Source organism: Aythya fuligula, chromosome 4, assembly GCF_009819795.1.
Source record: "Aythya fuligula isolate bAytFul2 chromosome 4, bAytFul2.pri, whole genome shotgun sequence".
Taxonomy (NCBI): domain Eukaryota; kingdom Metazoa; phylum Chordata; class Aves; order Anseriformes; family Anatidae; genus Aythya; species Aythya fuligula.
The window spans coordinates 10,842,777-10,868,491 of record NC_045562.1 but is presented as its reverse complement, the minus strand read 5'-3'; the positions used below and the strand labels follow the sequence as shown (position 1 = coordinate 10,868,491).

At 34.8% G+C, this 25,715-nt stretch overlaps 1 protein-coding gene across 1 annotated transcript in view; it reads left to right on the top strand.

Annotated features, from left to right (window-relative positions):
* CCSER1 (coiled-coil serine rich protein 1) overlaps nt 1-25,715 on the top strand; it is a 648,644-nt gene that overhangs the window by 398,802 nt on the left and 224,127 nt on the right. The window contains exon 9 of the mRNA XM_032187512.1: nt 24,207-24,284. Within this exon, the coding sequence (XP_032043403.1) occupies nt 24,207-24,284 (78 nt within the window). The remainder of the gene's footprint in view (nt 1-24,206; nt 24,285-25,715) is intronic.

Sequence of the window (25,715 nt, the reverse complement as noted above, 5' to 3'; positions counted from 1 at the left end):
TTCTTGAGATTTATGGAAAAAAACAAACATAACTGTATAGAAAGTAAGACTTCTTAGAACATAGCACTAATGTGTTTTAGAAAGAGATTCCATGAATTATGAGTACAAGTCACTTTAGTCCTGAGTATAATATAGCCCATGGTGAGAAGATTAAATATTTTTCACTTTGGTTTACTCTAAAATCTTTGTTTATGCACTTCTTAGTATTACCAGAACTTATATTTTCCTGAAATATCCCTGCCATTTCATATAAAAAAGATATGATTAGAGGTCTGATAAAACAGATATGATTTTCCTCTAATCAGATCTTTTCTGATTAGAGGAAACTATCACCTCTACCACCTTCTTTCTCCTGCTTCATTCTCCTCCAAAAAGGGGAGGTCAAATCTTAAGTGGTAATATTTAATAATTATCAAAACAGAATGCAAGGAATTTTATTCAAATTGATTTGTGAAAAATGGAAACTAGTAGGAAAAGAAAAAGTTACACACACACACTTAGTTAACATGAATTTGTAGGAAATTCTTTAAATTATGAAAACCATTGTCCTTCTAGAAAGTAAAAGTGAAATAGAAGGTGGAAAAGTACAAAATTTATGTATTACATGATAGCATTCGGAAAACCTCTAGTCAGCAAGCTGTTTTAGTGCTGAATTCAGAATATGACAATTATTTGTTAGAAGCTAGGTAATGCTTTAAATTATTATAGAAGTTGCAGAAGATGCATTTTTCCCAGAAAACTTCATTGTTTCATAGTTGTTGTAGTTGTTCTTGTTGGTTTTGTTCCACAAGAGAAAATAGAAAATAAATTATCACAGTAGTTCTGGACATATACCAAGACCCTTGAAGGCCTATGTTTGCCCAGAGAATTTGTGAAGTCTCTGTCCCTGCAAGTGTTTAAGGCCTAGTTGGACGGAGTTTAGAACAACCTGGTTTAGTGGAAAGTGTCCCTGCCCATGGCAGGAGAATTGAAATTAGATGATCTTTAAGGTCACTTCCAACCCAAATCATTCTGTGAATATATGATTCTGTATATTCCATATCATCATCCAGTCTTCTGTATGTACATCTATCAATATTCTAAGTTTCTGATAGAAAATACTATTTTACACACTACATCAGCCTTGCAAAATGCATCTTCAAATGCTATTTAAAGTCCACCAAAAAAAAAATGTTTTTAATGAAAACTTCTGAAGTTATGTGCTACATGTATAATTTTTATACGAGAAAGACAGTTTTCCATTTTAAAATGCTTATCCCATTAAGTTCCACGAGGCTTGATGCTCAGTGTAGATTGGGAAAAAGATGAGGTCAACTTGAAAAGGAAATTTAAGTAAGATTCTGGTATATATTCATTGTTCAACATGAGCTTCATTACTTTGCTAACCTGGAATAATAAAGAAATAATACTCGTACAAACTCAATTGTACTCAGAGTTAGAGGTTCTATTCATGGATTGGAAGCCACTAACTGAAAAAATACTTTCTATTCCTAGTAGCAGGAGTTCAGCTCTATAAGCAGCAATCTTGCACATCTGAAGTACCAGCATGGAAATAAAGTAAGCTGTTTTCTCAGCATACTTACATTTTACCTTTTTATTATTACTTTTATTCTGGTGTCTTTAGAGGAAAATGCTAGAAAAATCATTGAATTTTCAGCAGTCTGAAATCATTCTTGGTGCTCTGTGGAAAATGCTATGGTTGAATTTTAAAGACTTCATTGTCTTTAGGAAGTCTCAGGGAAAGTCTCAGAGTTCTTAGGGAAAAAAAATAAAATTGAGTTATTTCAGTAATTTTTGCTGGTATTTACATTAAGCAAAGTGTTACTGCAAATGAAATACTAATCATTAACTAGTTAAAAGCAGAAGAAAAGTTACTCGATTCACGTTTGCATTTTTTTTTTTTTAATATTTATTTATTTTCCCTTGCAAACCTTAAATTATAGATTCTTTTTCTGCTTTTTGGAACTCTTGATGTTGTGATTTCTTGTAACAGAATTTAAAGCCTACTTTTACAGGCACTAGATCTAATTCACTGTTACCAGAGTAACATAAAATTCTGACTTCAGTAATTGGTAGGCAAACAAAGGAATTCTGTCAAGGATTTTGCGTTTAAGTACCATTATCATGGACCTTTATTTTATAGGATTTTTTGGGGTGTTGTTTTTATTCCTGTCTTGGTTGTAACTAGTGTCTGGTTGAAAGAAAGACTGTAGCCAGTTGAAGATTGTAAATATTAGGGCTCTGCCTTCAAAGGTCTTCCATCCACGTAGTACTTTGTTTTTTCATAATTTCTGTTCTTTACTGTGGAATTAAAGTGTCTGCTTGAAATTATACAAATACTATATGGTTTACATAAACTTTTATACAAGTGTTTAAGTGATTGTCACTTCATTATTATGTTACTGAAGATCCAGACAAGTACTCAGCACAAGTATTTCACTTTAAAGTTGTTGGTTTTGTTATTGTAGTTGTTTTAAGGTTTTTTGTTTGCTGTTGTTGATTTTGTTTTTCCTGTTAAATCTGAAAGATTTTGAAATGTATATTGTAGAAAGCATAAATGTATGTGGTATCAGGTAATCTCCAGTTTTCCAAAATAATCTCAAAATTTTCCAAAATATCTCATCTGATTGCATGAGTATCAAAATGCAGTTGAAAACAGCTGATTCTGGGCTTGCTTTCATCCTTCTCTAGATCTCTATAGTTTTTATCACCAAAGCAGTAGTAATCGCCTTTCAAATAGTTCGCTTTCTCAGTTCTTTGACTGATGAAATTGCCAACAGCAATCATGAATAATTGAAATATGGTAGGAAAGGAGACTAGTGATTAAAATGATTTTAGAGAAATAGAATATATATTTTTTTAATTAAATTTATTTAAAATTTGGGGAAGCTCCTGGATATTAAAGCTGGAGATCTTCTCATTATTTGTCAAAATAATAATGAGAATTCTGTTTGTCAAAAAAAAAAAAAAAAGTCTTTCAGTAGAAGCAAAATCTCTGAGAGAGATTTTGTTGTAGTAGAATTATTCTCCTTTCCAATAAGGGAAGATGCACTAAGAAAAGTAGAATAAAACTACAAAATTCTTGATTTAATAAAGTTCCTTTTTCAATAGCTGCCTTCTTAATGTAGATCCTGTGCTACAAATATGAAGGGCTTCATTTTACCCTTCTGGTGGAGCTTTGTCCCTTACAGCACAGCCTTTTACTCTCTGCCCATGACATTGCTTGTGACTGGAAGGTTTGCAGTAAGCACAAAAATCCCATCTACTGTTTTGCTGATGTTGTGTCGGTGTTTTGGCTCTTAAGGAGGATAAATTCAGGTGTAACCAAGAAAATGTAAAGAGTTCTCCTTGAACAGCTTGGTATCAGTGAAAATCAGCTTTCTAATTTACTGGAGGCACATACTAAGTAAGAGTTATTGATGCATCCTATTAGTTGGAATATATGTTTTATGTATTCTTTTTATATTAACGATCACATCTGTAGCTTGCACTTTTTAGAATAACAGTTGTCCATTCATGAACATAGTATTCCGCTAGTTAATATGGACAATGTTTTTTGCCATGTATCAATAGTCTTGCTGACTTTGTTCCTATTCTAGAACAATAACCTGAAGTTTCAACTTCCATTACTTTAGTTTTCATACTTGTTGCATCTGATATAGAGCCGTATCTTAGTTTTATTCTCTTCTATATACTCTTCTCAGAACATTCCAAAGGCATCATTACTCAATCATTCATAAAGTGCTATATCTTTCTACTGTTACACATTACCTTTGACAAGACCAGTATAATGGTTTAGACATTGTTGAAGGGAAATTTCCTTTAAGACTGTTTGATAGTTAAAGAAAATTGCTTGTTTGGTTGGTTTTGTTCCAATTATTTAACTCTATGTACTGTATCTGTGAAAATTGTTTTTGTTTTTGTTCCAATTATTATTCAGCTCTACATACCATATCTATTTGGACAAAATATCTGCTAAAAATGGTGCATTATGGAAAAAAAAAAAAAAAAAAAAAAGACTTTTTCTAATTCTGGCTTTCTCACAAATGGAGAAACTCCATTGCACATAATGAAGGCTAAAATATAGGAACAGTATAACAGCACATTAGACCAGAAGGCATCAGATCTGTTCATTCAGAGAAGGGTAGAAAAGGTAGTTCATTTATTCTCTATAATATACATTTTTGACAGAATGCTTGTGCTCTTTAAAGACCCAAAGCTTAAATGACTAAATATGTTCCAAGTAAAATGTGGGGAACTTTGTAACCATGTTGTTATTTTATTATTATTATTTTTTTTAACTGCATTTAGTTTAGTAACATGAAATATCAGTTATTCCCTAAGGTATTGTGTATTTGTAGATCATAAACTTTTAGCTTAAATTAAACATCACAGCTGGTTGCCTTAATTTAATGCATTATAGCACAAATGTTTCAACAGCTTGACTAAAATGAACCATACTGCAAATTCAGAGGAAGAGCGAAGGTCAATGCACATGGTGCCTAGTGATTTGCAAATTTTCTTTATTTGGATATATTAAATGTATTCTGTGCAACTTTGTTTAGTGGAATGGAATTTGACATAATAGAACAGATTAGCAAAAGATGTTGAATCAGTTTGGTTTAAAAATAATCTGGTATAATAAGGAAGTCCAAAACAACATAGCTGTCTTGAATTTTCAGAAAGAAATTAAATAATGAATATCTGGATAACCAGATCTGTTGGATTCTTTCACATATAAAATGAATTTCATGTAATTTATAGTCTCTATCTGTAATCAGTTTATCCTATTAAACATTTTTTTTCTTAAGAACATTTTATTCAGTATGGCTATCTCATCCACATACATGTATAACGAATTTCTTAGTCAAACAAGAGAAACTTAGAGATACCTAGTCTGTAGCTGTATTTCATGTTGACTGAGAAAGTGCATCTTTTCTATTCAAGAAGATCTGCAACTTAAATAGGTTGCTGCTGATTCCTATCTATTTAGTATGAGTGTTCAAAATTCTTAATGATGTAATAGAAAACTTTGAACTCGAATTCAGAATTCTCTGTGTGCTGGTTTTATTCAGGTGGGCAGCCAAGCTCCACCTCAGCCACTCTCTCATTCCCCCTCCTCAAGGGGAAAGGGAGAGGAAATACAATGCAAAGGGCTCAAGCATTGAGATAAAGGTGGGGAGATTGCTCAACAATTATTATGACTCAGATAGGGAGACAACAAAAAAAAAAAAAAAAAAATTATTGCCTATTACTAACAGGCTAGAGAAATTAGAAGTGAAGGAAAGAAACCAAGAACACCTTCCCCCTCATCCATCTTCTCCCACCTTCTCCCCCCAAGCGGTGCAGGGGAATGGGGTTTGCGGTCAGTCTATAGCACTTCTCGGTCACTCTCTTTCCCTGCTCCACATGGGGGTCCCTCCCACGGGATGCCGTCCTTCCCAAACTGATCCTGCATAGTCTTCCCACGGGCAGCAGCTCTTCAAGAGCTGCTCCAGATATGGCTCTGTACCACAGGGTCCATCCATCAGGAGCAATCTGCTCCAACCTAGTCCCCCACGGGCAGCAGCTCCTGCCAGACCCCCTGCTCCTGCATGGGCTCCTCTCCATGGGCTGCAGCTCTGGCCCAGAGTCTGGTCCAGCAGGGGTCCTCCACAGACTGCAGCCTCCCTCAGGCCTCCTCCACGGGCTGCAGCATGGAAGCTTATTCCACAGTGATACCACATGGGCTGCAGGGGACAACCTGCTTTGCCATGGTCCTCTCCACAGGCTGCAGTGGAACTTCTGCTCCAGTACCTGGAGTGCCTCCTGCTCTCTTTCTTCACTGACCTTGGTGTCTTCAAGGCTGTTTCTCACTCCTCTCTCTCTCCCAGCTGCTGTTGTGCAGCTTTTTTTTTTTTTTTTTTTTTTTTTTTCCTTTTCCTTTCTTAAATCTGTTCTCACAGAGGTGCAAACAACATCTCTTTTTGGCCCAGCTCTGGCCACTGGTGGGGCCCTTATCTAATGTGGGGCAGCTTCTGGATTCTTCTCACAGAAGCCACCCCTATGGCCCCCTGCTACCAAAATCTTGCCATATAAACCCACTCTGTAGGTTGCTGTATTGATTTTGGTTTGGTTTGTGGTTTTTCATTTCCATATGCACCCAAAATCCACATAGGTGGTTATTTGTCTGCAACTGTACTTTGTATTCATATCTCTATACAGAACTGAAAAACATGGCCCAGCAGTTTTCACTTACTTGAGCAGTAGGTAATTCTAATTTCTATGTGCTTCAGGAGTTTGATCTGATTAATACCTATGATAATGAGAAGGAATAAGCTTTATGAAGTCTTTAGATTGAATAAAAACTTGCAGAAATCTATTGGTTCAGTTTGCTTGCTTATATTGTTTTGTTTTCTTCTGTTTTGTTTTTGGTTACTACACTGCTTGTCTGAGACAAAAATGGGTGTTGTCATTTGTGTTGCAGATTTTCTGTTTCTTGTAGATGTATATTCATTCAGATTTTTTAAAATCTTCACCAGACCTCAAGATTTTAATCATGTCTTTTTCATCATATGGTCTTCTGATCGAAGTTGTCAGTGGTCTTCGATTTGTAGTACCTCTGCTGATCTGTTGAAATATCACAGTTCATGGAGCAACTCTCTATTACAAAATATCGTCCATACAAATACTGTTGATAATAGCCTTTCTGCTGTTAGCAGATAGTGATATTGGTACAATATCCTTATATAATCAGTTATTAAGCAATGGCTATATCTGCTCCTTTACCATCTTCCATGGTTGCCTGAATTTCCAGATACTTAGTCATTCATTTTAGTTTTTATTCCTGTAAAATTAAAACTGCATTTTGCTTTGTTAATTCTGTACTTGATTTCTTTTTACCTATTTCTCTGTCTTTGAAAAACAAAGTGTGGTTTCTGTTTTTCCCCAAATATACACAATCGTATACAGATCTTAAGAAACATTAAAATTAAAACATTAGTTAAACATTAAAATGTGATTAGATTATTAACGGTGGGTACTTAAACATAGCAGCAATAATTACTGAGAGACTAAGACCCTCTGATTATAAAATAAGGCCTTTCTTATTGCAAATGCATGCAAATTTGTCCTTTCACATTAATATTGATGTGGAGTTAGGAACATGATCCTTGAAATACTTTGTCACCTGTGTGAAAATAAGTGTTACTTTTTCTGTGTTTCACCTGAAAATCCAATGATGTTGTAGTGATTTCATTTGATAACTTCTGGATTCACGTTATGACACCCAAGATGAAATACGGTGCTAATTCAGTATTGGATTTATCATAAGATTGGCTTTAGCCTTTGTAGATTCATGACTTTCTGCCACAATAGGAATTAATAATCTAAGGCAGTACTACATTAAAACATTTTCTTTCTACCATTTTAATTATGGAGAACTTAATTGAAAGTTACTGTGTTAATAAGAAGTAGAAGGTACGTTCATTAACTTAAGTAATTACTTGATTGACTTTGCTCCATAAAAGAAAAGTTATGTATCTGTAATAATATCTGCAAAATATTTACATAAATAAAAATAAACAGACTGTTATGTTCACTGGAATTAGTTTTTTTTTCACAAAGCACCTGTTCTCAAATCTCCATGATACAACTTTCATAATATTTTCAAAAATATCCTTCACTTCCCACAACTAAATTTCTCATATTCATGTTTGTTTTGTTGGTTTTTTTTTTTTTTTTGAATCCCTCCACTTCTGCGCTAATGCAAGTTTTCATTTAATTTCATTTTACTTGACAAGTTGACAGCAACAATTGTTGCTCATTGGCTTTTGAAAACTTAATTCAGTTGGTGACAGTATGTTTCTGCTGCAAATATGTAAATGTTATTTTAATCTGATGCTATAGAAAATAAAGTACTTAACTCGCGTTTCTCCTCTGTTTTGGTTTAAAGGCATGAATTTATCATAGAGCCAAGTTTTGGAGACTTAGTGTGAGCTTTTTTTTTATTTTTTATTTTTTCTTATTAGGTTTAGGCTTCTAGTTTCTTACTTAGAAAACTGTACGAGTCTTCAAATACAATAAAAATTTTGTTTTCTTACAGAAGTTAATACAAATCACTGGGTACTTACAGCATTTGAAAAAGGGGTTGTTTATGGGCTTAGTAACTTATCTCCAGATTTGCATTCTATTAAAAATATATCAGTAAGTGCATTCATAAGAACGTGTCATCTACTCAATGAAATGTTTTAAAAAATTTGGTGCAGCTGTGGCTACTTTGGAAAAATATAGTGCTGGGCATCCCATTCAAGAAAATAGTTTAGCTGACAGTACTTCATAAAAAAAATATTTTTAATTCTTTAAAAACCCATCTCTTAGTCTGTGCATAATAAATTTCTGTTAGCCATGGGGAAGTATGATTGAGAACAGCCTTGATTCAGTAATAGGGAAATGGAATCAGGAGAAAAAAAAAAAAAAAAGTTTGTATTTAAAAGGTTGACACCATTTTGGGATGAAGTTCAGCAAAACCAATTGCCAGGTCCTGCATTTTGGTCACAGCAACCCCATGCAGCAGTACAGGCTTGGGGCAGAGTGGCTGGAAAGCTGTGCAGAGGAAAAGGATCTGGGGGTGTTGGTTGATGCTCGCCTGAACATGAGCCAGCAATTTGCCCAGGTGGTCAAGAAGGCCAACGGCATCCTGGCTTGTATCAGGAATAGTGCTGCCAGCAGGACCAGGGAGGTGATTGTCCCCCTGTACTCAGCTGTGCTGAGGTCGCACCTCAATTACTGTGTTCAGCTTTGGTCCCCTCACTGCAAGAAGGACATCAAAGCCCTGGAGCATGTCCAGAGAAGTGCTATGAAGCTGGTGAAGGGCCTGGAGCACAAGGCATGTGAGGAGCATCGGGGGGAACTGGGGTTGTTTTGTCTGGCGAAGAGGAGACCCTACAATCACCTGAAAGAGAGCTAGGGGTCGGCCTCTTCTCACAGATAACTAGTGATAGGACAAGAGGGAATGTCTTCAAGTTGTGCCAGGGGAGGTTCAGGTTAAATATTAGAAGAAATTTCTTCTCAGCAGGAGTGGTTAGGCTTTGGAATAGGTTGCCCAGGGAGGTGGTGGAGTCAACCAAAGAGAAGGCTAAGAATTGATCTTATTGCTCGCCACAGCTTCCTGAGAAGGGGAAGCAGAGAGGGATGTGCCAGTCTCTTCATGCTGGTAACTGATGACAGGATGTGCAGAAACAGCACAAAGCTGCACAGAGGATGTTCAGACTGGACGTTACGAAAAATTTCTTTATGGTGAGGGTAGTCAAACACTGGATGAAGCTGCCTAGCAAGATGGTTAACAACTCAAGCCTGTCAGTTTTTGAGAGACATTTCAGTAATGCCCTTAATAATATGCTTTAACTTTTGGTTAGCCCTGAAGTGGTCAGGCACTTGGACTTGATGATCTGTATAGGTTCCTTCCAGTTGAACTACTCTATTTTGTTCTATTCTTAAAAAAAATAATAAAAATCTGAAAGCAAGGATATCCTATTATCACTTAGTTTTGCCACTGGGCAAAGCAAGCTGTTACCACTGAGAAGCAAATATTCAGATGTCTTTTTTTTTAGGGGACAGAATTAGAGAGAAATACCTAAATCAAAATATTGTTTATGTGACTAAATTATGGAAATATAATTTCAAAACCTTGAAAGAAAACGTAGGCTGCAAAATAAATCACTCCTGTTGAAATTACTGTAGTGAGGATTGCCTTCATTTCTGCTTGTATTCCTGCTGGCAGTGGTAGTATTTCCAGCGACCTACTTCCTGCATCCTCTCTCCCCACCCCAGTCCTCAAAAGAGAGAGGAATTAATGTTCTGAAGAGATTTTATTGCTTTTAATTTAGCCATTGTTTGTGCATGATTCAGATTTTGTTTTTTTTTTTTAGCCAGACACAAAATGTATTTCTTCCTGAGCTAAACATGGTGATATGTCCTTGGAATAGTTTGTCTATCCCTTAGAAATTTCCACCTTCCTACCAGAAGTCACTGCAGAAAGGATGGAGACCTTAGAAATAAAGGAAAAAGTTGAAAATCTATATTTTATATGGATTATTTTTTTATAACACTTTAAGCATTTTTTTTAAAAAAAGTTCCAAGACAAAATATCTGGTAAGAAATATGCTACTGAGAAGCTATTTCCAAGGGAAAGCACAACTTAGACAATTATTTATAAGGTAGTGTTCAATTAAAAAGCAAACTAGATTTAAAAGCAGTGATCTCTATCTGTAATAATGGAAAAATTGTATCACATACAAAATCAGTCTTCCGACAACTTTGTATAATATGAATGAACTCTATTTTATTATTTCTTCTTTGGTACCTGATTTACTGGGACATTGCATGTGAACTAGTGGCTGGCTGTGCCTGATTTTCCACATGTCCCAGAGTAATTTTAAGGCGTATCTGCTAACACATTGGTATGAAAGAGTTTCACAGTACTTTACAAAGTCTAGACAACCAATTTTGTGGAATTATGAATTGCATGAATAATATTATTTGTTCAAATAGACAGGGAGATGTTAATGTTTTTCTATGGATTTTCTACAGGTATTTATTATTTAGTATTGCAATGAAGTATTCCATCATTTGGGTTTATGACTGAAATGTGGTGAAATTTCTGTTCATTGTTCACATCTGTAAAACAAGTCTAAAAGGGTGATTTTGAAGCATCCTTTCTAGACAAGGAATGAAGTGATAAATTGGATATGCAAACCTAGCAGATTGTAATGTAAACTTGGGGAAATCAGAATTATTGTTCTTCGAAAAGTAGCATCCTGATACTACACTCAGTAACTGTAGGGAACAGAAGTTCAGAGATGGATTAAGTAGCCATCTGTGTAAAGCAGTCAGTTGAAACCGAAGAGCAGACAGAACAGTGGGGAGTATATGAACTATGTGACCTGTACTGCGAGGCAATTTGGTAAGAATCATTGGTATAGAACACTGAATTTCTGGTGACTTCCTTTTTGATCTGCAAAATGAATGAAAATACAAGAGGAAAGGGTGCATGAGAGAAGTATGGTACAGCATGACTCTCCTTCTCCCTTTTGACCTTGAATCTCTTATTATGTCCAATTTAAAGATTCCCCTGGAGAGAGAGAATCAAGTCATGAAATGTGATTCAGAACATTATATTTTTTTTTTTTTACTGATATCTTATTACTAAAATTGTGTGTTAAACTAAATACAAAATCATTGGGCTTTTTGTAGAGTGAAAAGATATACTTATGTTATACCAGATATAATGTAGTTGAGACTGTTGTGATATTGACTGTTGCATTCACATAAGCTTCTTCTATGTCTCTTTGGACCCTGCAACTAAGTTTTCCAAACTTCTTGCATCTACCAGTAAAAGGACAGTGCAGCAATACATTTTTGTCCTAATTATACACTCAAAATTTCACTCCACTTGTCCAGAAGCACTTGAACTGCAGAGTGCATCTCTTGCTGGCTCACCTTAGCTGAGTAATTAGTGACCAATAATAATAATAATAATACTTTTTAAAAAGCATCATGTGAGAAGGCTGCAAAACTTAAAAAAGGTAGTAATCTTACAGAGTGCAGCAATGCATGTGCAACTGTGTTCTCTAACAATGCCTTTGTAGTTAAAACCGATTTGGACTGGAAGTTCAGGAGTGTTTTTCTCTTTAAGTGGGAGCAACAGGAAGGAAGTAACCCACCGTCAGAGGGAGGAACATTTTCACCTGTGTAAATGTATACATATATAAATATGTATATATAATTAGTGATTTTTTCTTAAGAAAATAGTCCTTTTATATTTTCTGGTTCTGTGTGAACTGCTTTGCTGAGTTCAGAGGTGTTCTGGGGGCATAAGGAAGTAGGATGAAGACTGATAGAGTGTAGTAAAGGCTATCCTGCTCTGCTGTGAATGTGACCGGGGAGTTCTGTATTCTTGGTGATTTTGTGGAGTCCTCGGTACAGAAAAAGATCTAGTTGCAGCTGGGTTGTTGGTTGCAGTGTAGCTGCCTGTAGTTCTGCCAGATGGAAGAGCTCTTGTTCTACATGACTTGGTTTGTTGGAAGTGGTTGGAAGATCAGGCAGAAACTGAGGGGTATCACCTCACCCTCTGGAGGACTGCTGGTCTTGACTTAAAAATCGAGATGCACATTTAGGATATGATATAGTGTATACAGTCAACATGTACACGTAAATGTATACAGTCAACAAGCTTTTCTGTGATGGAGAAAACAGGTGTTGCCATCGCTTTGGGAAAGCAAACAAAAAAAAAAAAAAAAAAAAAAAACATGGTAAAGAGGATTACCAAGATGCTATGTGTATCTTGTATTCCCATGTGTCAGGATGTTCTAAGGCTGTGGAAGTTTCAGTTCAAAGGTAATTTTTGTCATGAATTGAGTTCTATTTTTGTTCTTCCTGTGACATCTTTACTACTTTAGTAAGAACCCTGAAATGGTTACCCAGCCTGGCACTTTGGCAACCAATTTGTTGTGACTGACTCTGAAACTGTAATTCCTGTAATGAGGAGGGTCCTTGGATTTAAGTCATCATTTAGAAGCTGAAGTTTAAAGGGAAAAGCGAAGTATCTTGCTAACAGAGAAAAATGAAATTTCTTAGTCATTTATAGCAGGAAAAGAAAGGTTCACAGAAGGGTACAAAAAAGGAAAGAATATGTGTATATAGCAGCAGTATGGTGTAGAGAAACAGGTTGTTACTCTACCTGAAGGTCTCACAACTAAACTCTAAAATACTTCTGCACTAGCTTTTGGATGAACTTCAGAGGCTCTTGTTGGTCTCATCTTTCTTCAAGATTAATAAGACACTTGTTTCTTTAGCATGCTGTATAACTTCAGTTATCTACTTTGAGATTTTAAAAATTGAGAGCTGACATATGGAACGTAGTTGAGGGTACAATGTAACAGGTAAAAAAGAAGATGGTAGGGTTTTTTGATTGTTTGTTCCTTTTTGTTGTTTTTTTTTTTTTTTTTTTTTTTTTTTTTTTTTTTTTTTTTGTTTTTTTCTTTTTAAAGTGTTTCTCACGTCTTAAAAATTCTAACCAGTGCTTAGTCCCTGGACAATGCTGCGCAGTTGCTAAATATTTGTAACTAAAGGTCAAACCATCCAATGAGCTAACTGATACTGTTTTGTTTTGGTGGAGACATTTTAAAATGTGACATCATTGTGCCTTGGTAACATCAGCCATGGGCTGTAACATTCACTTAGTACCTTTCTTGTACACTCTCCATTAATTTTGGTTACTGAAGTTTACTTCCCATCTACACCCTGTCACTTAGTCATATAAATCATAGAATTATTCAGGTTGAAAAAGACCTATAGATTATGTTACCCTTCTCTGCCACATTGGTCTTTGTTGATTTTTTTTAATATATCTTTAAGTATTTCTGATTTAAACTCTGGATCCTGAATCTTCAAAGTACAGTCAGGTTTGGATTTTTGAATTGACGTGAAAAATGTACACAAGGCTTATTTTTCAAAGTGGATACCACTATACCTGTATAATACCCAGTTTGAAAATACATACTATTGTTAGATCACACGGGCAAATATTACTGTAATGTGTAATCACAGAGAACACTTATTTTGTTTGATCTTGCTTTAATTATCTATACAGTTCTCCCTAGGATGTGCCATTTAGTAGCTTTTGCTCATTTTTATTTTATTCTTAGCTCCTAGTACTACAAGCTTCACTGAAGAAAGGGGGAAAAACCTACACAAAGTATTTTTCTCTTATTAAGAAATGAGAAGTAACTGGAGCAAAAGTAAAGACAAACAGTTTTCTTGTTGTTTGAAAACAGTATGTGCCTGGGAGGTTGATACTACTGTTCTGGGAAGTGGAGTGGGCTTGTTTTATTCTTTAGGATATGAAGTTAGAAAAGCTGTGCAAGCCCTTCAGTCTGTCTCCAGTGGTGGCCACAAGCAGCTGCTTAGAGAAAAGCTGGCACCGTGAAAGCATGTGATATTTTCCTCAATGATCTTTCCAGTCTATCACTTTGCAGTTCAAGGGATGTCCTGAACCTCTTGTTGCCTGTTTATTCCATAACCCTTCAAAGACCTCTACTGCTCATTTATCCAATCCCCCCTCAAACTTGTGAGATTTTGGGGTGCTAGTAGCTTTATGCCTTCATTTTCTACTTCAGCCATTCATTACATCTTCTAATATGCCAACAATTTGAAATTCCTTGTTTACAGCTAAAGATCAGAGGAAGGCCCTGGTCTTTAGCCAACAGATAGAATTCCAAATCTTCTCTTCTGTATCTTCACAAGATACTGTTATAGCATTTGTTATCTGTTGAGAAATGAGGCATCTTCCTAGGAAATGCTGACTTGTGTAAAGGCAGTGTTTGCAAACGAACTCTTTTTTGATGGTAGGTATGCATTATGACCTAAGACAGCAGTGGGACAGGACTGAGGAACACTAAAAAAATTTAGCAAAACAGTTTTATCAACAATGGTGTACCAACAAGCTGATTATGAGCCAATAAAGAGGTTTATTTGGCACAATGAATTTATATTATGGTATAAACTGACTATTACTGTTTTTAAAGTGCCATAGGTTTTCCTTCATCTCTTTTTCACTTCTCATTTTCTGAGGCAAAATTAGAATTTATTTTGCTTTTGCCTGAAAAGCTATATAAAATAGTATCAGGGTGTCTCTTCAGAATTGTGTAATGGAATTGTGCTTTTATGAATAGATCATAATTTGGGTTGTTATATCTCCTCTTTGAGCAGTTTTATGTTGCAGCTGCTTATGGTCATGATTCTAAGTTGTCTTTGTGGTCCCATTACAGCAGTAATCTGGGGACCATTGCAACGTGTTTTGCAGATGATATATATCAGTATGAAATGGAGTTCTAGTCACTGTTTCCTTAAGTTACATTTTTAAAAGGAAGAAAAAAATGAGAAATCTTGTTTCAATGCTCTTTCCTCAAGATCTTATTCTTTACTATTTTGTAAGTATTATAAATGTTTCAGATTCTTGGTGCTATTGCTTCTTTGTGCATGTTCATCATAACAAAAACTAGATTGTAATGGCTGCGTTCTATGTACAGTATAAGAATTCTTAGTATCTTTTGTAGAGGCTTGGAAAAGAAAAAAAAAATATGGTGATGAAAATATTTTGCTATGGCTTTCATTACTTTCATCAATTGAAATCAAAACTTCAGTGCTGTAAATGCACAGCTTGGTTCCAGTATGACAATAATTTGCTATAGAATTCTTAAGTCTTAAAATTTCATGAAGTCAAACTCCAATCACTGGTAAAGTTTCTGAATGAATTAAAGAAATGTTTGGGAAAAAAGCAGACTTGACACGTTTCTCTTACATCTTGTTCTGTAATATTGCTATGTCAAAGTCTGACAAGTATTATAGAAAATACACAGGCTGCTTTGGAATGCTTTTGTATTGTAAAAGTGAAAACTGAAATCTTGTTGCCATATCAAAACTATTGTGCTTTGGCAGAGTAGCAAAAAGCTGCTGAGCATTATTTTTGGGCCTTGGATAGATGTGGGAAAAAAGTATTTGGATAATGCATATTAAAGTATGTTGGTTTTGTTTGATCAATTTAAATATAAGTTACTTTGCCTTTAATTTTCTGTGTCTCAGTTAAGGTGAACAGATGAGAGCATAGGGCATGAGTGATGAACCTAAATTCACAATAAAAAGTGTCTATCTTAATAAGATTCCAGTGTCAATTGCTGTCAAAATCTATGCTGTGGCTTCACCTGACAGCAGGTTCACACAGAGTGAAAGTGCCTTTTGGTACTTGCTTATGCAAGTAATTGACTGAAAACAAACAAACAAACAAAAAACAACTTTGCAGTGCATCTGTGAGCCTGGTTTTAGTGACTAAGACTTTTTCAGTAAAAGTAGCTCAGCAACTGTGTCTTCTGGGTGCACATCTGGCTGACCTTGCAGAAAGCCTGATTCTCATGATGAAACCCCTTGCTGACTTTAGGTCCTTCACGTCTGTCCAGTAATTAAACTTAGAGAAAGTTTATTTCATTAGCACCTCTGTTGCTTAGACAAGTTGGTATTGATCACTGTAATCAAAAATTGTTATTGAGGATGGCAGACAGTGTGATCACTTCTAGTGCATGCGTAATAGTCTGCATATGAATGCAGGACAAAATCATGTCACATATCAGCAGTAAAGCTAAGCTCTGTGCAAACCAAGTTCTGTGCAAACTATTTGCTGAGATGTACAAATAAAATATCGAGTAATTGATATAGTAGCACAGAGGAAACAACTCAAAAACAGGCAGCTGTGGCTTGTTTTCAGTATTGCTGGATATATTTCTCGTGATATACAGGTCATACATTTTTCAAATAAATTAATAAAACCAAGGTCTTATTTATTGGAAAGATTAGTATATGTTCTTCTTGATTTCCATGGTGGCAGTAAAAATTTTATTTTTATGATATTTTTTTTTCTGTTTTGACCAACAGTGGTCAAAATCTGCCCTGTGTAAAAGTCACTGGAACTAATTGAGTATGATGCTTTGATATGTTTATAGTGTACACTGTTAATGCTGCAGTCTTGAATCTCTTTACTCAGTACAGCAATCTGTAAAATTACTGTAAACACTTAGCTGTGTGAGGTTTAATTAATGCCAGAAGCCTTCGATATACATTAGTTGCAATTTGTAATGTGCTGAGTTACTGATTTCTGCACTCTGACTAATGCACGTGCCATTAAATCTATGCACTAAGTGACTGGCACTGATATTAATCACATCACACCGATATCCTGAAGGAAACAGGAAACACCAGAAATGTTTGATGAACAACGTACTGAAATATCTCCACTTAGAGGTCTAAAGGACAAAGTGCATAACAGTATTTAACATTGTAAGGAAGAAAAACATGAAGAAAAGTAAATGAGTTCTTTGATAATTTAAAAAGTTAATAAAATAACTTCCCTAAGTAGTACTTCATATTAAATGTGTTGCAGTTATTGCTACAGAATTTTCATACTGATGTTAGTTCGTATTGTCCTTGTTTAACCAACTGAGTTTTCTTCCAATGCCTTCTGCTGGTAACCAAAAAAAAAAATCATGAACAGGCTCTGAAATTCTATTCTTGTACCCATGCAGAACTTATCTTTAAGTTTATATCTTTATGTAAGGTTTAGGATACTATTTTGCTAACATGCAAATTTCTAAAAATCTTGAACACGAATTTGCTTCCCTTACAAGAAATGTAATTATTGTTGTCTTGTTTTTAATATTTTCCACTTTACATGCTTGTTTCATTTCCAGCTAGTAAACTTAGGACAAGTGTACCTTAAATGAGGTAAAACCATATTAGACTTGGTGATCAAGTGCTTTACAACTGATACAATGAATGGCTATGTGAAAGAACAGTAACCAATTTCACATCTTCAGTGGTGGTTATTTAACTCTATGCAGTTAAGTGAGATCTGTAATATCACTGCCCTGTGATGCCCATTTAGAAATATGTTGAAATATTATCACTCAAATGTTTGCAAGTTTGATCACTGAAACTGAATGTGATTTCGAGCTTCGCCCTAACCTTGCATGTTACTGAATACTGTTCATTGTCATGGACTTTTAGAAGATAACTGAACATAAAATTCATATCTAATACAAATGTTTTGAAGCCTTATGGCAAGAGGAAGACTGATTTTGTGCATGGGACATAAGACTTGGAGCATGGAGCTATAAATCACTCCATAACTCTGCAGATGCTTTTACACATGACCTTGAAAACGTATTGACTATTTTTCTTTAAATATGTGTAGGAAGATCAAGTCAATAGTGCTAGAAGGATGCTTAATATTTGTTTTGGTTTACTGCTCTAAGGTCTAATGTCCCTGTATCATGATTTTTGATTTATAAAACTTGAGATTATGTTGTCTCCTTAGCTTGTTTGTTGGATGTGTTTTGGGACAAAACTTTCTCTCAGTGGTACTAGTGGTGATGTAGCTATGATAGTCTAAAGACATGTGGGCTGACAGAGAACTCATTCTTTATTAGATGAGCTGGTATAGGACATGGGATATCTTCCCAGACATCTGGATGGAACTGTAAAACAAAATGAGACTAACAACGTTTATAAAAAAGTTCAAAACTTTACTTGCAGAGTTGATTTCTGCATGAATGGCTATGCTTGATATATCCACTTTTTAGAGGTTTTTAACCGCATTACTGCTTGTTCTTTTTTTTTCCCTTCCAATAGTTTTCTCAGTTTTTGTTAAAGACTGGCATCACTTCTTGAAGCATCTTATTCATAGAATGTGACCATATAAATTTTTCATTATATTAAATTATGTAAAGCATGCATGGACATGTTTGGGCCATATATGAATGTGTGATTTGTAATTATTATTTTTTTTAATTACTTTTAGAGACATGATGACTGGAAGTTCTAATACTTCAAGGGTTGTGTGTGCATGAATTTAGCAGTACTGATTTCTTTTGGGAAATGTAAGCAATAATAAAATGAGTAATTGCTATACAACTTTACTGAATGTGAGAATAGTTGTAATACACAATAATTAGTTACTGCTTTAAAATATAAATTACAAATTGTAATAACACCTAGAAATTGAGTCATTTACTTTCTGATGATGCAACTGAAGAAATAGGAAACAATTTATCAAGACACATTTTTTGGTGTAAGAAAAAAATAAAAATCCCCTGTTAAGAATGGCAATGCTATTTTTTTTTTTTTAACATAGCATAAACAAATAATCTGTCAGTATATGTAATGCTGTATCTTAAAGCATCTTCAAAAGATGCTTTAAAAATATAAAGTGAAAAGCTCAGTGTTTGCAAAATACTTACCCTGAAATTCTGTGGTAGTCTCATGTCCCTGCAAACATTTACTTTTAATTTTGTAATATATATATAGAAATGATAAGGGTAATAATGTTTAGGACACTGAGTAGTCCAGTTAAAGAAATGGGAGTTGGAAGATTCAGATTTTTAAGTTCTAGTTCTGTCCCTGGCATTCATCAGCTCAGTGGCATAATGTGTTCACAGTTTGTTTGTTTTTGATTGATTTTTTTCTGGTTTTGGTGGATTGGTTCTGGTTTTTGATAGCCTGTGCTCTCAATGTGTGAAGTCTTGATTTTTTGGTAAGGTTGTGCAGCACTTAGCAATACAAAGATGATTTTTTGCTTGTAGAGCTTGGAGATAGAAAGTTTAAGAAAATACGTGGATTATGAGGTTTTAAAAACGTTTAAAAAAAAAAAAAAAACAACAAACAAACAAAAAAAAACACAGCAGCAATAACCCTCTCAAGCTAGGATCTAGTAAACTTTTGCATTACTGTAAGAGTAGCTAGCATGACTATAGCAAAGCCTATAACTATATTAAGATTTGATATCTTCCTAAATATTGTTATCTTTTAAAAATATAGTTACTTCATAATATTAACATTACTTCATAAAATTAACATAATAACTATATTAAGAGTTGGACTTGATGATCCTTAAGGGTCCCTTCCAACTCCGGATATTCTATGATTCTATGATAACTCTTTGAAGGTGCTAAGGTGCACTTTTTTTTTTTTTTTTTTTTTGTCTCAGACTTTTCACTAATTATTAAAGCAGTTCAAACTACCTGGAGACTGGCTTGTCTTAGTGTTTCTTGATTCACACCTGGACACTATGTTTTGAAAGTTAAATGGAGATCAAATTTCATTCCAGAAAATGTACTTAACACATACATAGGACTTTGCATTTGTGTTTTACAAATAAAATAACCTAAAATAAAAATATGTTACAGTAACTGAAAAACTATTTTGGTTTGTGTAAGTGCTATGTGTGAAAAATAATATGTGTGAAAACTATGAAACATTCATTGAAATTCCATGTTGCTTTGGTCTTTGTCATTTTTGTTGATTTGACAATACTATAAGACACCATGAAACCTCTATTTCTGCATGCTGGTATGTGTTCCCACCAAGTTCTCCCTCATTTTTTTTCTCCTGGATGATGAGCTCATGCCCTCGTGGATGATTGTACCCATCCACTGCTGTAACTGTAGAATAATGCTTCTATTTTTATTGTTGTTTTTCAGCACCTTAGTTCAATCGGTCTCTCCAAATGTTGTCTTTGTGTAGACTATTTGACCACACTTCCTCTAAACACTTTTTTTTGACTGTGCTTGAAAGATTGATGGGCTTCACAGAGCACTTTCAAGCATGATGTGATTCATCTGTACTTTGGCTGATCACTAGAACAATGCGTTGTTTGTTATATTTTGTTCCAAACTTGAGACTCGAGCCCAAAGGGACTGAGTTTCTGTGGAAATAGCTATCATATAGCCCATTCTGTTGCTTATTGTAGTTTGTAAATTAAACAGAATAGATGTTGGAGAGCAGTTTTTTGTGCTGCTTGTTATCCCTTTGCTCTCACTGCCTTCCTGCTGCTGTTGATTAAGTTTAATCTCACAGCTCATCAGAATTAACAGGCTGTGCATTTTGTAAGTCTTTTGAAGAAAGCTTTTGTCCCCAGGTTCCCTGACAAACATAAGTTGTTATTCGCAGTGGGGTAAATGCCTGAAGCAAGGGAAGCAATTGCATGTAAATTGTAAATCTGACTGCAATGCTGATACATTGGCTGTATGCTGAGAGTAAACCCAAATGAAACATATTTGTCTTCATAAAGCAGTAAAATAATCTGTACAGGCTATAAGAGAAAGAGGTTGAGTCATCTGAGGATGAAGTGATTTGAATTCAAAATGGTTAATTGTGGACTTTCATATATAAATATTCTTTTAATCTGGGTGACAACAAAGGTGGAGCAGCTTTTAGAAAAAAATGTATTTGGTAAAAGAAGTCATTTAGTATGTTACCAACTGGACAAAATAGTTTACTTAGTGAGGAAAGCCACAGCTGTATGGATTAACAAACTTCTAATTCATCTAAAACAGGCGGAATGGTAAATTGTGGTCTGTTCAAGGTAAATTTTATTTTGGAATTTGCAATTAAGCAAAACGCCACAAGTGGTCACCATGCTTTCACTGATACGGAATTAGATATGAGAATTTTAACCCAGTCGCAATCAAAGCTATGAAAATTGTTTTAGCATTTTCCTTCTTGGAGGAGAAATGTAGTAAAAAGCTAGTAATGTTTTGAGATGTATTAGCCTGTACTGACTCTCTAAATATAAATATTCTGCTAGTAACTCACTCTACTCTTTCTCAAGTACCTGTCTTGCAGTTGTGAAGGCTAAGCACAACTTTTACTCTGGAAGTTCCCATTCCAAACAATTGAAGTAGCCCCCAAATGCTGCTTTTCAGTATCCCAGCTGACATTCCACTTTTGTTCATGTTTGGAATGCAAATTTGGCTGTGAAACTTCCACCCTTAGAAAAAAAAAAGAAAAAAAAAAAAAAAAAAAGGTTTTGTTTCAGTATTCATTTAAGTTGAACAAATTTAAACCATCAATATTCATGTATTTACTCTTAATTAAGGGATATTGGCTAAACAACTCGGGGGGGGAGGGGTCAGTGGTTCAAACAATGCGGAATATTTGTAACTCCATGTGGATTTGTTGGGAATGTAGCTTTAAACTGGACCTGGGTAGTTTCTGTGTGTATGTAACATTTAAAGTACAGTTTGATGCAGATATTCCTCTGCTGTGGAATATTGACAATAAAACATTAGCAATAAGAGTAGTTCCGTTAGTGCTTTATGCTACTTGACTTATATTGTAGCATGCAGGTTAAAATAGATAGATAGATAGATAGATAGATAGATAGATATCAAAGCCCAAACTGTAACAATAAAAAATGTAGTTCTTGTAGTGTGCAAGGCAATTGTGGTATGTACAAATGTTAAAAGGATTTGACAGGCTTTGGTTTGTGCACTTTTTACAATTTCTTCTGAGGCATTGCTACTTCTAATGTCTATCATCTCATATTAGGATGAAGTACTTTGTGAACTGATAGTTCAATTCACAATCATGTTAGTAGAGAAGTGAGGTAAGTAAGAGATGTCTGATGATATATGTGTCATCATGTCAGAAAAACTCTTGCTGACATGTGTCAGAAAAACTCCTGCCAGTCCTGTCTGCAGAACTTTTAATGTAGGTGCTGAGGTTTGTTTTGGGTAGGCCTTAGTTGTATTTTTTTCTATTTTTCTTCCAGTAGTGATAGCAAAGCAGGGTAATGAGTCCAAAAATTCTCAAGGTAGCTTTTGCTGACACGTTGTAAATCATGCACATTTAGGGGATATATAAATCTTGAGAATCACACTGGGTGACTTTGTTTTCCTTGTCTGTTTCTAATGCAAATGACTGTCTTTACCATCATTCTGACTGCAGTAGTCTCCCTTATTTGTTGTCTTTCTGGAACTAAACTTGTTTTGGTCAACACTTTGGCACCTTATTACAATTCAAGGAATACTGCTGTTTTGTCTCTCTCTTTACTTACATCCGTTTGTCTGCCTTCTTTATTTTTTATTTATTTATTTTTCTTACATAGAATATTTTTACATGCTTGTGATCATCTGGTGCCTCCTATCTTCCTATTACAGCACCTCTCAGTAACTTACTGTGAACATAAAATAAGTATACAAGCACAAACTCATGAGAGGGCATTTTTATGATCAGTGCTGATGGTGGTGTTGTGGAGTTGCTATGTGACTTCAAAACTTCCAACAGTTCTTCTTGCCTATTTTAATTAGTTAGGATGAACACAGTGAACGAGAATTTTTGTGCTGTTAGTCCTGTCACCATACAAGTGTACTCTTAATGCTATATATTTTAATAAGAAGGAAAGACAACATGCAGAATGGTTAAGAAAAACTGTTCATTTATGCTCTATTTAAAAAATGCACCTACATGTAGTTTGTAGACAAGATCTTAAAAATCTGAAAGAATCTCAAAAACAAATTATTAAGTCCCTTTTTGGTCTTTAGAGAGATTTCTTTCACTGGACCACTACGAAACACAGTGCAGTGAAGTGTTTGGTCTGATTTTTACTCATTTATTTATTTATTTATTTATTTTTGAAGAGTTGAGATGCCAGAGACAGGACCATTTTGAAGTTGTCTTCCTGATATTTACAAGCTTTGGGTGAAAATTCACTCAATTTAGTGGTGTGTGTCCTGCCTTGAAATTAACAACATTTGATTTTAAAAATATATAGGTACTTTTGAAAAACAACACACAGTAGCTGAAAATAGTAAGGTTTCTATATCTTTATTGAAGTAAAACCTGAGTGTCATTCAACTCAAGATTCATTTAGACTGAATTTCAATTTACATAGATTTAGTTTTACTAATATTACAGGAACAACAGCATACGCAAACATATTTTTGTAGATCTTGAGGAATTTGCATATAAAATGAGTTAAGTATTTTTTTATGGGTATACCTGAAAAATAAAACTGATTTGGTAGATAAGAAAATATAAATCAGTGCACTAAAGGACTTTTAGTGTTCTGTGTTCATGAAACCTTACCCTCTTGTGTGCCTTTTCTTACCTTATTCTATGTATTTACAACTTTTTCGTTGTATAATTTCCTTGAGAAAAAAAAACAACAGTTTCTTCCTCCAGTCTTAAACTCCAGACTTCCTCCAGTCTTAACCTCTTCAAGGAGCTCTTCCACATTGGTGAGCACCAGGCCCAGTAATGCTTCTCCTCTGGTATGTTTGTCTAACACCTGGAAGAGGAAGTTACTATCAGTGGACTCCAGGAGTCTCCTGGATTGCTTACTGCCTGCCACATGGCTTTCCTAGCAAATATCCAGGTGATTGAAATCTCCCAGGAGGGATGAGAGTCTGTGAGCGAGAAGCTTCTTGTAGTTGGAGCAAGAATGCCTCATCCACAGGCTCCCACTGATCAGGTGGCCTGTAGCAGACCCCAACCACAACCACTTTGTTGGTCCAGTCCTTAATTTTTACCCACAGGCTCTCAACCAACTCTTGGCTGTTTTCTCAGGAGTGGCTCTTCACAATCTGACAATTTCTTCTTCGTCCACATCCTTCCTGTGGATGAAGCTCTTCTGCAGAGTTGGACTTTCCTGTCTATTTAAGAGGAAGATACGTTAATGTAGGAAATACTAGTAAGGAAATAAACCTTACAGTCAGAATAGTGTCCTAGTAAAATTCATTTCTGAACAGCTGGCCGTGCATGAGTTTTGTACTTATTTGATAGCTGCAAAGCTCAGTCAGCAAAAAGATGACTCACCTGTGATATGTTATTTTGTTTTACAGGAAAAGGCTCAGTGTTTGCAGAAGGCTTTTGTTTCCCAAACAGATAAATCCACGCAGACAGAACTTGTAGGCCATGATGTAAGTAGCTGTATTGAGCATTCCTTTTTCTTTTTCATCTTTATGGGTTTTCACAGTTCTATCAGCCTGTTTGCTTCTGCTGCTGTTGTGTCTGTGCACTGATTTAATGGGATTTACTGGAACACCATTCATCCTTTGCTCTTAAATGATTTTTAAATGGCTTCTGCAGCATGAGAAGATAATTGCAGCTACCTGCCAGCATACCGATACCCTGTTAATTTTATGCTTTACAAACAGCTCAGAATTAGCTTAAATGAATGCAGAGGATATGTATTAATGGATTGTAATTTTTTTCAGTGTCAACAGTCATTTACACACTTATTAAGAAATTAATTAGGTTATTATGTTTATAATCACCATATGCTATCCAAACAAAATTTGAATTTTGGAAGATAATGGAAGAGGTCTAATAATGACAAGTATTGTTAAAGTTATATTTCTTGTAGAGCGTCACTCAAAATTTCTGCTGGAAAGTGAAATGATACTTTTTACCCCCATGGAAGACCATAAGAACATAGTAGAAAACATTTTTGTCAGCTTTTTTTTTTTTTTAATGTTATCTTTTTTTTTTTTTTTTTTGGGAGATCAGTTGAATATATGTGAGAAATTTACTTGTTCATTATTCATAAATAATGTGTGATTAAAAATGCCAGAATGTTGTATATTGACAGTTCTTTTGTTCTATCATTTGAGTAGAATCTAACAGTACTTCTCACCAAAGACTGTTCTGCAAACTAAGGCTGTGTTTCTGCACTGATGTATATCAACATGCTGCTTCCAGTTTATAAAAGAAACACTGGAATCAAAGCAGGTTTTGAAACCTTTCTTTCAGCATGGCTTTTTTTTTTTTTTTTTTTTTTTTTTTTTTTTTATCAGTGGAGCATTAAAGTTTTTGTCTTCCAAGTCTTCAGATAGACTTGTGAAGATGATAAAAAAAAAAAAAAGTAAGATTTTCACATTTTAATCAGAAATGCTATTGAAGCCAAGTATGCTTTTCTTTTTTTTTGTTTATTTTTTTTAAAGTTGATTCAAACAAGGAGTATGATTTATTATTATTATTGTAAGTAAAATAGTTTGCACAAAAATATTTACTAATTACTATTTTTGTGTATATTACTTTTAACACTTGTGGGCTTTTTGTTTTCTTTCTTCTAAGTATTTTTTCATGTAGAGCACATGTAAATATTTTATTAAATGTACCTACCTCCACTGATTTCTTGTGCATAGGTTGCAGAACATGAGCCTGTGTATTCTGTTGCATTCCTGTATTCTGCTGTATTCATCTGTGAAATAGCAACAATGTCATTTGGCCATACTGAAACTGTGAGGTGTATCTACTGATGGTGAAAATCCCATAATATTCAGAAATACCTTCAAAACTGTTAATGTTATAATTCTGTACCTCATCCTTAATAGCTACTGTACTAACAA